The sequence below is a fragment of the Neopsephotus bourkii genome, unplaced genomic scaffold (assembly GCF_033783945.1).
Source record: "Neopsephotus bourkii isolate Nb327-2 ecotype Australia unplaced genomic scaffold, CSIRO-AGI_Nbou_v1 NB_1250, whole genome shotgun sequence".
Taxonomy (NCBI): domain Eukaryota; kingdom Metazoa; phylum Chordata; class Aves; order Psittaciformes; family Psittacidae; genus Neopsephotus; species Neopsephotus bourkii.
The window spans coordinates 4,953,021-4,965,375 of NW_026901735.1; the positions used below are offsets into that span (position 1 = coordinate 4,953,021).

Here is a 12,355-nt window from a genome sequence, read left to right on the forward strand (position 1 = left end):
AATCACAAGGGGAGGGCAAACAGCTGAAAAAATGCCTTTAGCTCACAACTGCCTTCCTCCAGGACAAAGGGTGGCCGCTGCCTTCTCGCACAGGCACAGAGCCATTACTTGGGTTCCACAAGGTCACCCAAGGCATCCGCAGTGGAGATGAGGCCAGATAGAAGACCTTGGGATGCTCCTATCTGATCTTTAACCAGAAACCTGTCCCCTTCATCTGTTCCAACAGCCTCACTCCTGCTCTCTTTTCCAGGCTTTTAATTAGCAGCCTCTTATGAAGGCAGACAGCAGGATCCAGTGCTGCTGAAAGCACTGCGGGGGCCAGAGCCAGCCGAGACACCCACAGTGCTGTGAGAAAACACACATGCTTTGCAAAGCTCACTGTGGTTTAACATCTGAGTGATGCTGGCACCTAAGGAGGGTTGCTTAGAATCACAGACACAGCCAGGTTGGAAAAGCCCTTCAAGCTCACCCAGTCCAACCATTCCCAGCCCTGCCAAGGCCACCACTGACCCATGGCACTGAGGCTTCGTCTCCACGGGGTGTGAACCCTTGCAGGGATGGTGCCTGCAGCCCTGCCCTGGGCAGCCTGTTCCAATGCCTGAGCACCGTCTGGGGCAGGAATTGTTCCTCAGCTCCATCTAAACCTGCCCTGGTGCAGCTTGAGGCCGGTTCCTCTTGTCCCATCCCTTGTTCCTGGGGAGCAGAGCCCAGCCCCTCCTGGCTCCATCCTCCTGTCAGGCAGTTGGAGGCAGCCATCAGGTCCCCCCTGAGCCTTCTCTTCTCCACACTGAACCCCCCAGGTCCCTCAGCCCTTCCCCATCACACTTGTGCTCCAGGCCCTGCTCCAGCTCCGCTGCTCTTCTCTGGCCCCACTCCAGCCCTTCAATGTTTCTCTTGCAGTGAGGGGCCCAGAGCTGAACTCAGGATCCGAGGTTTGGCCTCCCCAGGGGACAATCAGTGCCCAGGTCCTGCTGCCGCACTGGTGCTGCCACAGGCCAGGATACCCTTTACTTAAGAACACTGTACCTTTAAAAACTGACCCAGTTCAGCCTGCTGATGGCGCACATGGAAACCATGATGTCTTCACTGCTCCCAGGGTATCTGGGGCTATTCCTGAGCTTCCCTTGATGTGAGGATGCTCAGAAGTGACACTGCTTCCTCTGAACTGCACTGCCATTTGCCTGCAGGCAGAGAAAGCAGGTTGCTGCCTCTGTCCAGATCGATGCCTGATGTCATGTGCAAACTCTGTGACGATCCCTTCGTTGAATTGATGTGACAGCAAAGGGTAAAACAAACAGATTGCACGCTAGCGATGAGAAAATACCAACTGCTGTGCCACTGAGCAAACAGAAGTGTTGCTGCTTCAGAGAGCTCCTGCGTGGCCCTCAGCTTGGCAATTAGGATCGTGCCCATCAGCAACATAGGGAAACGTGCTCTTATTTTCATAATTAATAATAATCGCAGGGCCTTTTCCAAAGGAAATCAGCACTGCTAACTCCCTGTGCAGATGGGAACTGAAAAATGCATATGGATGCAATAGGATGTACATGGGAGGGGACGGGCACCCCAGCCCAAGGGGGTTTTCATTGTATCACAGACTGGTTTGGGTTGGAAAGGGCCTTAAGATCATCCACTTCCAACCTGTTGCCACAGGCAGGGACACCTTCCACTAGATCATGTAACCCAAGGCTCTGCCCAACCTGGCCTTGAGCACTGCCAGGGATGGGGCAGCCACAGCTTCTCTGGGCACCCTGTGCCAGCGCCTCAGCACCCTCACAGGGACTCCAGTCCATGATAAAGAGTCCCTCTGCACCATCCATCCTTAAAAAGAAGCAAACCCAAGAGGCAGGTTTAGTGCTCCCGTCTCTGTACCCCGAATTCCACCACAGGACCATGCAATGAACTGATGTAAATAGTGCAGATAACATGTGTAAGATGAAGCCCCAGCTGAAGTCTGTATTAACCAACCAGCCATGGTGCTCCAGCTGACCTTCCCGGCAAGTCACAGAGGTCTAAAACCATCTGGAGATGATGTGAGAGAACACCATCGCATCGCATGGAGCTTTCCTGTTCTGCATGCTCTGCAGTAACTGCACAAGGCATCTGAAGCAAATTAAGTCTCCCAGAAATTGAATCACTCTTTGATTACCAGCAGTGACCCTTTTCCATGTGTGCTCTGCTAGAGGGAATGGCAGTTTCTGTCCAGCTTCCCAGTCGTGCGTGTGTGTGTGTGGCAATTTCCTGGATTACTGTTGGGAAAGCTCCCTCGCAGTTCCCCTCCTGCTGCCCACGGCTTCCCTGCACTGCCACTTGCAACGCTGGCTTTTACATCACCACAGCATGGGGCTGAGCGCTGGCCCCAGCACAAGGCTCAGGACCATGGGGACCTCTGTGGTGGCATCGGCACCAGGCGCATGGCAGCTCCTTCAGCGCATCCCAACCAAACACTCTGCAGATGAAGCTCACCTGCCCTCATTTTTGTGCTGAGGAAGAGGATTTGGCCTGGTTTATGGTAGGAATTACCAGATTTAGGAGCCCAAGCATGCCTGGAGTGCACTGGCTCCAGGGCTACCACGTGTGATATGGGGTGGAGCCCAGGGCAGCACCCAGCCCCAGTGCTTCAGTGTGGAAAATCCCACCTTCTTGGCTCTTTATGGAAGAAACAGATCTCCTCCTTTCCCAGGAAGGTTAGGGAGAGCCACACAGAGGCACACACAGTTCTTGGCCTTTCCAGCCCCATGCTGTTAGTCCTGTTCCTATTCCCCCTTGGAGTAGGGCATGAGAGGTGTTGCTGGTGCTTTACAGGGAAAAGAGACAGGAGGATGGATCTGCTGCTGATGTAAAGCCTTTGAAGTCAATTTATACCAGCTGGGGTTCCCTGAGGCCAAGAGTCCTTATGCAAAGAGGCTGCTTAAAAAAGCTGTAGTCCTCTGCAGGAGCTGAGGGCAATTTCAAGATAAAAGAGCTGCTGAGATGCTGTGGGCTCCAGCCTGGAGAACCTGAGGAGAGCAGGGTCCCACCCCACACTTTGATGAGGAATCTCGGTGCAGATCTCCAGTGTGTAAAGATGTTTATAAACTGTGTTCCCGGCGACCCACCCTTCTGACGCAAACATCACGTCCCTCGCTCCTCCAGACCTCACAACAAAGGGGTTTGTGGTACCAGGGCTCCTCTCGCCTTTGATTTCCACCCAAAGGCAGCTGGGCTGAAGCCTCCTCGGAGTAATTGCCCTGGTAAATTAGTACAGGTCCAGAGGCACAATTAAACTACGGTGGATCTGGTTTAAGAGCTTTTCTCCTGGGAGTAAGTGGATGGCCAGGCCTGGGAGCTGGGAAGAGCTCACACTCACCTGCCTGTGTGACGGAGCAGGAACCAGAGTCCAGCCGGAAATCATTTACACACAGGAGGGAAATTACTCATCCATGGATACAGCAACCAGGTCCAGGAGTGAATGCGTAATGCTTTTGTCTGGAGCCCTGGTTACTCAAGGGGAATGGATGTGACACTCGTGTGCTACTAGAGATTTCAAACTGAGATTCATCTCATTGTCTGCATTTGAGAGCTGGAAGATGGGTTTGTTAATCCCTAGCCCTCTCTTCCCAACATGGATACCTCATCCCTGTATCGCACACAGGCACCTAACCCTTACGTGGACAAAACTCCAGGAATTAAGACTTTGCTTGGGCACAGGCAGAGTGATGCTGGCTGGGTGCGATGCCAGGTACCCCCTGGGCAGAACTAGACCTGGTACTTCCGCTCCTAAGAGGTCCAGGAAGCACATCTCTGGCACACCAATACTGTGTAACTTGCTGAAGGCAGCTCTTCATTCCTCTGGGTTTTATCCCAAACTGCATTTGGAAACCATGCAGAGGCGCTGGCACAGGGTGCCCAGAGAAGCTGTGGCTGCCCCATGCCTGGCAGTGCTCAAGGCCAGGTTGGACACAGGGGCTTGGAGCAAGCTGCTCCAGTGGAAGGGGTCCCTGCCCGTGGCAGGGGTTGGAGCTGGAGGAGCTTTAAGGTCCCTTCAACCCAAACCAGTCTGGGATCCTATGAAAATCTGCTGATTTTGGAGTGCTGGAGCATTTCTTTTGTTGTTTCTTCCAGAGTTTGCAAGTCAAAAGAGTTAAAAATCTCTGCTTTACAGGAACAGTAACTGGATCATGATCTGCCTTTTCCTGACATTACCTCACTTACAGAAACTGTGTCAAACACATTCTCAGCTGTCCTTGTTCCTTCATAATTCCCATTGATTTTCCTTTTTAAGCACGCCCATGAAGGACAGTAGGATGGGGCATTTCAATGTTTAAAGAAATAATGAGCCTGTTTCACACAAGAGAACACTTTCAGGCATATGCAGTGCCTGCAGAAAAGTGGGATGGTTGCAGTCAACTATCAGTCATTAAAGAAATCAAATGCTTTTTCAGCTCTTTCTTAGTTGTTGTTTCCTAAAACAATATAGTTTTTAATGTGCTAGAAACTATTTTTAATGAGATACAAAGTACTATTTGTTTTTTGGGGTTTTCTTGTTTTCCCTTCAGCTTATTTTTTAAACCAAAAAGTAAACAGAGGGTTATGAAATCTCCAATTTCACATCAAAGGCGAGTTGATTTATATGTGTGTTCAAAGGCAGACTTGAAAGGAGTAACATCATGACCAACTTGTTGGCCTGATGTTATTAGAATAATTTAAAAATCCACAATGTAAATGTTGATAAATAAATAGCACGTTGCCATAAATCAGCATGTGGCTGCTCATGAAAGCACCGAGCTCTATCTGATGTAGACAGAGCAATATTCAGATTTTACCAGTGAAGTTTAGCATTTCTGAAAGCAGCAGAACCTCCCTGGGGTGGGACGGATTGATGCAACACAGGGCTTCAGACGTGATGGAGTGGAACCTGAAGCAGGAGCTTTAGCACCGGTACCAGTTCCAGCTCATTTCCAGACAAATGAGACTTGAAACATGCAAATTGCATTCAAATGCCGGAAAGGAACAACTCCCCATAGGATCCTGCCTAAGGAAAGTGTGAATTAGCACTGCCTAAAAATGATACTGAATTTCCTTATTGAAAAGCAGGTTCGGGGCATGTTACTCACTTACTGGGAACAGGTAGGGCAGAGGAAAAACCCCCTCCACCTGGTGCTGGGGAATGGGTAAGGTCATGGAGAAACTACCCCATTTGCTTTCCTGAAAGTGGATGTGTCATGTGTTTGTAAGGTGCGCCCTGCCCGCTGGAGCTCTTGTTGGCACAGGGAGAAAACGCCTGCCATGCCCTGCAGGGACAAATCTGCTCAGCATCTCCTGGATCCGGGCAGTCCTGCAGCGCCTGGTGCCGAGGAATTCAAGTCTTGGTGTATCCAGCCCCGTTGTGTTTGGTACCCAACAGCCCTCGGTTTGGATTTATGTTTGTTGGGATTGATATGGGGCAGCAGGGCTCAGAGGGTTGAAGATTTCATGCTGCCCAGTGTGACGAAGCACACGGTGTGTATCTTCTTGGGTGGAAAAGACATTAGTAATCCTTGGGTGGATTAGACATTAAGAAGCTCTTCCCTGTGAGGGTGCTGAGGCGCTGGCACAGGGTGCCCAGAGAAGCTGTGGCTGCCCCATCCCTGGCAGTGTTCAAGGCCAGGTTGGACACAGGGGCTTGGAGCAAGCTGCTCCAGTGGAAGGGGTCCCTGCCCGTGGCACTGGGGTTGGAATTGGTTGAGCTTTAAGGTCCCTTCTAGCACAAACCAGGCTGTGAAGACCCATGGCAGCAGGGTATGGCCCAGGCTGCAGACTGAACTGAAGCTTTGGCTTCCTTTGGAAGAAGCTCAGATTGGTTCCTGCTTTATCCAAAATGCTCTTCCTGTACTTAAATAACTCTCTTCTAGCCAATTAATACACACATCTAGACTTGGAGTCTACACATCATCTTATTCGATTTGCTATGGGTTTCCTCACCAGCAAGTACCAAACTGCACACGGCAAGAGCTCTCAACCGGACACAAGCTCAGCAGTGATCCCCTGGGAACCACACTCTCTCTCCACCATTAGAAGGTGCATTTTGTAACATAAACCAGATTGTAAGGAGAAAAGACCACACAAATAGCACGTTAGAGGGAAGAGGTAACCCCCAAATTAGCACCACTTCTTCCCGAGTGGCTGAGCACAGCGTGATGAGTGCTCATAGCAGTTTTTCATCCCAGCCCTGCTTTGATTCTTCACTCCAACAAGAGGCAAGGAAGTAAAGCCAGAAACAAGCAAATAAACCACGTCTGTTCCACAAAATCACTTTTACAGAGTGGTGGAAAACTGTTTGTCATGTTAACTGCAAGAGGACAATCAGGAGGAAGAGGTGCCCAGTGCCAGCCCGGGCTGAAGGCTCGGAAGCAGCAGCAGAATGGAAACCTACAGCAGCTCGTTTGTTGGTCTGGAGTTGATTAAAGAAAGACCTGATGCAGCTGACAACATCTGTGGCCTGGAGAGCAGCGAGTGCTCCAGGAGGCTGCAGATCTCAGACCAAAATCTGCTGTCAGTCACACCCATGCAAACCACACTGCTGAAGCCTCGAGTGCTGAAGGAAGCCAAAGGACTGCGTCAGGAGCCCACAGACCAGAGCAGCTCCTCAGCCTCTCACCCTGCTGGGGAGCAGCAGAGGCACCCCCGCTCCCCCTGCCAGAGGCGATGCTGGACCCTGGGATGAAATATACCTGGATTATATTCTCAATCTTCAGGACAAAACCAACTGAGAGGGAAGAGCATTTGTCATTTAACAAGAGAGCAGTGCAATTAAAGAGGGAATTTTGTTAATCGTATGAAGCAGCAATTTAAAATTCATTTAAATTTGAGTCAGGCTCCGCAGTCATCATTTAGGCAAATCAATGGGGTTTTACCTGAGTAGGAGAACAGGCTTTGGAAAATTCAAATAGCTTTGTGCCCTCAGATGACTTTTCCAAGGTGCCCATGATGAGAAAAAACTCTGGTAGCTTCTAATTGACAGAGATCTGGTTTGCTTCAGAAAACACAGGCTACGGAGCAAGACATCAGTATGGCTCCACTACAGCAGTATCTCCCCCAAAACCTGTGGCAGTTGGTCATGCCAAAATGAAAATGAGCCTAATGCAAGCACCCAAACCCTCCAGAAAGCACTAATTCATGTAAATACATTTAAATGAAAACTCCTCCTCACACAGAGATAGGCAAATGATTTGCAGAGTAACTCTTCTGCAGTGTTTGCCCAGCTGGGCTAAACCAGCAGCAAGGTGAGGCACTACTTGTTTGTTTGCTTTAAACACGGAGCAAAGGCTTTAATCAGAGGCATCTCTCCCTCTAAGAGCTCTGAGGGATGAGCCTTGAAGCCAGTACATCTCCACAACATGTCCTGGCTTTGATAACACCACATCTTTCAATTAAGTTTCACTTAGTGCAAACATTTTGATCACCAGCTGCCTCACCAAAAGCAGTTACTTTGCAACTGGGTGAGAAATGAGGAGTTTGGAGCCAGGATGTAGGATCCTGGTGCACAAAATCAGGGTCAGGATGAGGACTGCTCCAAGGGTTAAATATTGACTCTGAAACCCAACTCACCCTCATCCTAAGAGATGCTTCTCCTCTGAGGTTTCGTGCGTCTCCAATATCCCCACTTCACTTGCAGAGAGGTCACTGCTCTGAACAGTTACTCACTCTCCAGTCCTGCCCTCAAATCATGATTCATTTTGAACCTGCCTTTGAGCTACTATTTATTTAAGCCCCACCCTAATGTGTTGTAACGTCAAAGTCTGAGAATGCAGAACTTTCAAACCCAGCACATCCTACGAGCAGAGATGTTTAAAGGACACCCTAGAAGGTCCTGGGTACTGGCGTGTCCCAGTGGACCATAGAATCTGGGAATGGGTTGTGTTGAAGGGACCTTAAAGCTCACTGAGTTCCAACCCCTGCCACGGGCAGGGACCCCTTCCACTGGAGCAGCTTGCTCCAAGCCCCTGTGTCCAACCTGGCCTTGAGCACTGCCAGGGATGGGGCAGCCACAGCTTCTCTGCGCATCTCCAAAGGTGGTGCTGGCTCCTGACACTGTCCTGACGCTTTTCACAAGGGTGCAGCTTTCCAATATTTCATTTATTTTAATATGAGCATCAGTTATCCAAGATACCTGGCAACAGACAGCCCAGAGGGCTCGGCTCGCAAGAACAGATGTGACTGCTAAATAAGCCCACGTACGGCTCCACTATCCCACCCCACTCTTATGACATATTTGATCTAATCAGAATGATTTAGAGGCCAAAGAGCGAGGGGGGGAGCAATAGGATGGATACAGAGACAGCTGCCCTAAAAGTCCATTTATGATAGCGATAAGAACTGATGCACAGGAGGTGACTCAAAGCCAGGTCCCCAAGCCTCAAGGGGTTTCAGTAAGAGCCCCGGTGCAGAGCTGCCTCCTCACCCAGGACTTCACTGGAACCTCATGTTCACCACTGCCAAATGCCTCTGTCAAAAACCTCAGCTCTCACATCCCGCATAGATTTGCCTTAAGAAATACAGCACCGTGTCCCCCGAAACAAGGACATCCTCAGGACAGAGGAAAACGCAACCAGATAAAACAAAAGCTGGAGCGAATATTGCCAGCCTCAGGCAGAAGCAGCTCCCACCTACCGCAGTTCTCCTGGAGCATCCCGATCGCCGAGGTCCTGCTCTGCAGCCAGCAGCTGTGTGGCTCAGAAACAGTTAAACCACCACCGACGTCAAACCGACACGGGCAACTGCGTTAGGGCTCTGCAGGGACCAGCTCTGCAGGGACCACGTGGAGCAATGCCAGGGGCTGCTCCGACCGTCGCAAGATCCCCGTTTCCATAACGTGAGTCCCCGGGCGAGGGGAATACCGGCTCCGGAGCTCAGTGATTCATCCCGGCTTGTAAAAACAGGAGACGTGGAAGTCTCTTTGTTTCGCTGGCTGCTGCACAGGCGAACAAGCCTCTCTTTGTGCGGCGCTCCGGCTATTTTAAAGCACGTTAAACAAAGGAAGTTCCAGCGAAAGACTAAACAGCTCGGCACCACTTAAGGGAAACATCACGTACGAAGAGAACAAGATTCGGGGCTGATGGCCGGGTAGGAGATGGGGGAGCAGCGTGGAGGCTGTGCAGCGCGGCACATACGCCGCTGGCACTCGGCCCCACACCGCACTCGACCTCCACCACTCCACCGAGGAGTTTACATTAGGGTCCAGATGTTTATTTAGCCACTGGCTCCTGAACGCTAGGTGCGGCCTCGCTCCTCTTTCTGACCAAAATGCCCTTGGAAAAACAAGCAAAATGACATCAGTTGTGTTTATCTTAACAGCTTCGGGCCCACAAGCAACCAAGATAGGAGTGTGGAGCCCCAGCCGCTGCCCCAAAACGGCCTTGGGTGGCAAGGTTTGGGTTGGGTTATCCAGCACTTGGGAGTAACGGAGACGTCTCCAAGAGCTGAAAGAAGAGAGCTTAAGGATTTAGTCTGCAGCGGTGGCAGGGAACTGGCTGGGTGTTGAAAGTTCCGAGAGCACAAGGCAGGCACCCTGACGACAGCACCTCTGCCTACTCAGAATCAAAACATCCCCACAGACCACAAATTACGTTATCTGCCCATTTACTTACTCAATGGACTGTAAAAAGCTCTGAATAAGACTGAATTTAAGGGGGTGGAAAGGTGCTGCTTGGGTCTGTTCTATATATCCATTTTACCTGTGCTCTGGGCTCTATTCTGCATGGACCAGCAGGCAGATGTTGAGATGAACACATTTTCTCCATCCTTCTTTTCTATAGCATGTTCTAAAAACTTGGAGCTGGCCAGACCAGCTTCAGCTGGGAAAAATGCTTGCTCCTTTTTATGACCCCGGGGATGGATGATCCTGTCCTCCCCAGATCCCAAATTAGGAAATAGAGCCGAGGGGTCCTGCAGGACAAGTGGGGCTGCGGACAGCTGCCTATGTCAAATGCAGCATTACAGGGTGGCCACCAAGAGAGAAAATCCCCTGTCTTTTATCAGCAGGCTCATGACTCACAAATCCTTCAGAGCCCCAGCAGTTGCCTGAGCTGGAAGCTGCAGAGGGAGATAAATGCAGGGAAAAAAAGCCTGTATGTGTTATAATGAGGTAAATATGTGCTGCCTGCTTCTACAGGCAACGCTGAGCGCCTCTGAGCTTTCTGCAGGTCATTCTGTTTCACTGCAAACTGCAGTGCCATACCCTGCTCACAGCAAAGGATAGTGTTAGGAAATCAATTCCCTTCACGTCGGTGGCATTCCCTGCAAGCAGGGAGCTTTCCAGGCAGTTAGTTAGGAAGTTAAGGCATCGTGCATGGGATGTTGGTCTGTAGCTGGAGCAGGGACTCTGCTCTGGTAAATGCGTCAGGACTCATGGATGCTGCCAACACACCCAGGGCACAGAGTTCCCCTCTGTTATGTCTGATCCCTGCACTGGCACTGCAGGGTCCCACTGTGTAGGCAGCGCTGCTCCCCTGGCTCACGCTGATGTCAGTGCAACCAGGCTGTTAGCTCACAGCAAGATGAGCTCCTCATTTCCTCACTCCTCCTGTAATTAACTCACACCTTCCAAAAAGCACACGCACATGTTTGAACCCATGCCTTCCAAACCCCATCAGCTTAGAGGCAGGATGCATCCCACATGGCACCCCCCCCCCCTTCCCCCTTCAGCGATTCCTTTCTGGAGCAGGACTTCTGAGAAGCCCCCTGCAAACACGTATGCCGCCATCCTCCCCCTCTGCCTCGCTGTTGTTGCAACTCTGGGTTTTCTAAACTACGTCTGTCAGGAAGGAGACAGGAAATTCGAGTCACACTTGCAACAGCTGTGCCATGCCTACTATCAGTCGCAAATGACGTAGTTTGGCTTGGGTGGCGTGGGGCCAGGAACTCGGCGGAGCGGAGGTCAGGGAGATAGGTCACTGTTTATACTGCTCTGCGCTTGGGAGCATGCCGAGCCCATTTGCTTTCTTCCTATCTCTACTGTTTCTCTTTCCGTTTTTCTTCAATAACGTGGAGCCCAAGCATCCTGTTTTCAAAACATCGGGCTCGTTTGCTGTTTATCGGTGACAAATTCAAATGCCTCTGAGCGGAGCTGGCACTTGAATGGGTCCCTTGGCTCCGGGGCAGGCAAGGACCGCTGCAGCCTCCTCCTCAAGAGGCACATTTCAAACCCAGCAGCTTCTCACACTGCAAGATCGCCCTGCAGATAGCGTCTGCCACCAAAACCACAAACTCCCAAACGAATGTGTGTCCCTATTCATCACTGATGAGGAAAGGAACCGAGCTCTGAGGCCATTTTAGGCTTCTCGTTCGCAGATGAAAATGATACTGGAAGTTGACCAAAAAGCGCAGACATGTCAGAAACTGGTTGTGAAAGAACAAAGTTTGGGGAACCTTTTGCTCGACTGTGCTCTAAATCGCTTGCACATGGAGGGATGACAACTTTTAATCACTACCATAAGCAATCTAGTGAGCCTTTCACCTTCACAAGTCCAGCTTTGGCGCTCAGCGGGAAGAAAATCAACTCCAAATGAAGGGCTTTAGTGTCCGCACTGGAGGTGCAGCCTCCTCTGCAGCCTGAACCTGTTCCAGCTTTCACCCTGGCTTCCCTCAACACAAACTCAGGAAAAAAAACTATATTCCTTGCTTGAAAGCTGGGTCTATAAAACTTTTATTGCTTCCTTTGCCCCTGCACATCGCGGTAATCGCAAACAGCGGAGGAAGCTGAAATAACACGGGATTCCTTAGCTCAACTTTTTCCATAAAATCAAGTTGGTGATTCAGCATTTCATTAATTCCCAATTAATGGGGAAAAAAAACAGTAATATCGGGTTCCTGCAGCACAACTCGGACCTGGGTTTGACCATGGCCACTGGTCAAAGGCATGGCTGCAGCAGGCACAGCCCCTGTCCCAAAGGCGGGGGAGCCACCCTGGGGCTGTGACCCTCTCCATGGGACAAGGCACGGGTGTAAACGCTGCCTTAAAGCCTGGGTGCAAACCCGGGCTTGCCAAACCAAGGCAGAGATGGGGGCAGCTGCCAAGCGCTGCCCCAGGGGAGGGAGCGACTCCTTCCAGCAGCATCACCCGGGCGACTTACGGTCTGCCCTGGGGAGATGCTGCAGAGAAGCTTGGCTGATGCTTTGGCTCGGAGGGACAGAGCTGGGGAGCCCGGCTCCAGCACCGGGGGGGATGTGGGGGTGTGGAGGAGGAACATCAACTTCCAGCACTTCACCAAGGTGTTCAGACCTCGCACTTGGCTTTCCCTCCCCTCTGCTGCTCCTCAGTGTACTCCTGGGACTCTGCTCTCCCTCCTGCTCCTGACTCGCCGCACAACGCACTGTTCTGTATGTCAGCACCTCA

At 51.0% G+C, this 12,355-nt stretch overlaps 1 protein-coding gene across 6 annotated transcripts in view; it reads right to left on the reverse strand.

Annotated features, from left to right (window-relative positions):
* The window catches only part of PDE4B (phosphodiesterase 4B), a 222,592-nt gene that overhangs the window by 15,063 nt on the left and 195,174 nt on the right, over positions 1-12,355 (reverse strand). Inside the window, exon 1 of one of the 6 annotated variants that reach the window (XM_061364889.1) lies at positions 7,570-7,592. The exons of the other annotated variants lie outside the window; for them this stretch is intronic. Within the exon in view, the coding sequence (XP_061220873.1) occupies positions 7,570-7,575 (6 nt within the window). The 5' untranslated portion in view covers positions 7,576-7,592. Of the gene's footprint in view, positions 1-7,569; positions 7,593-12,355 lie in introns of those variants that run through there. 6 annotated transcript variants of the gene reach the window in all.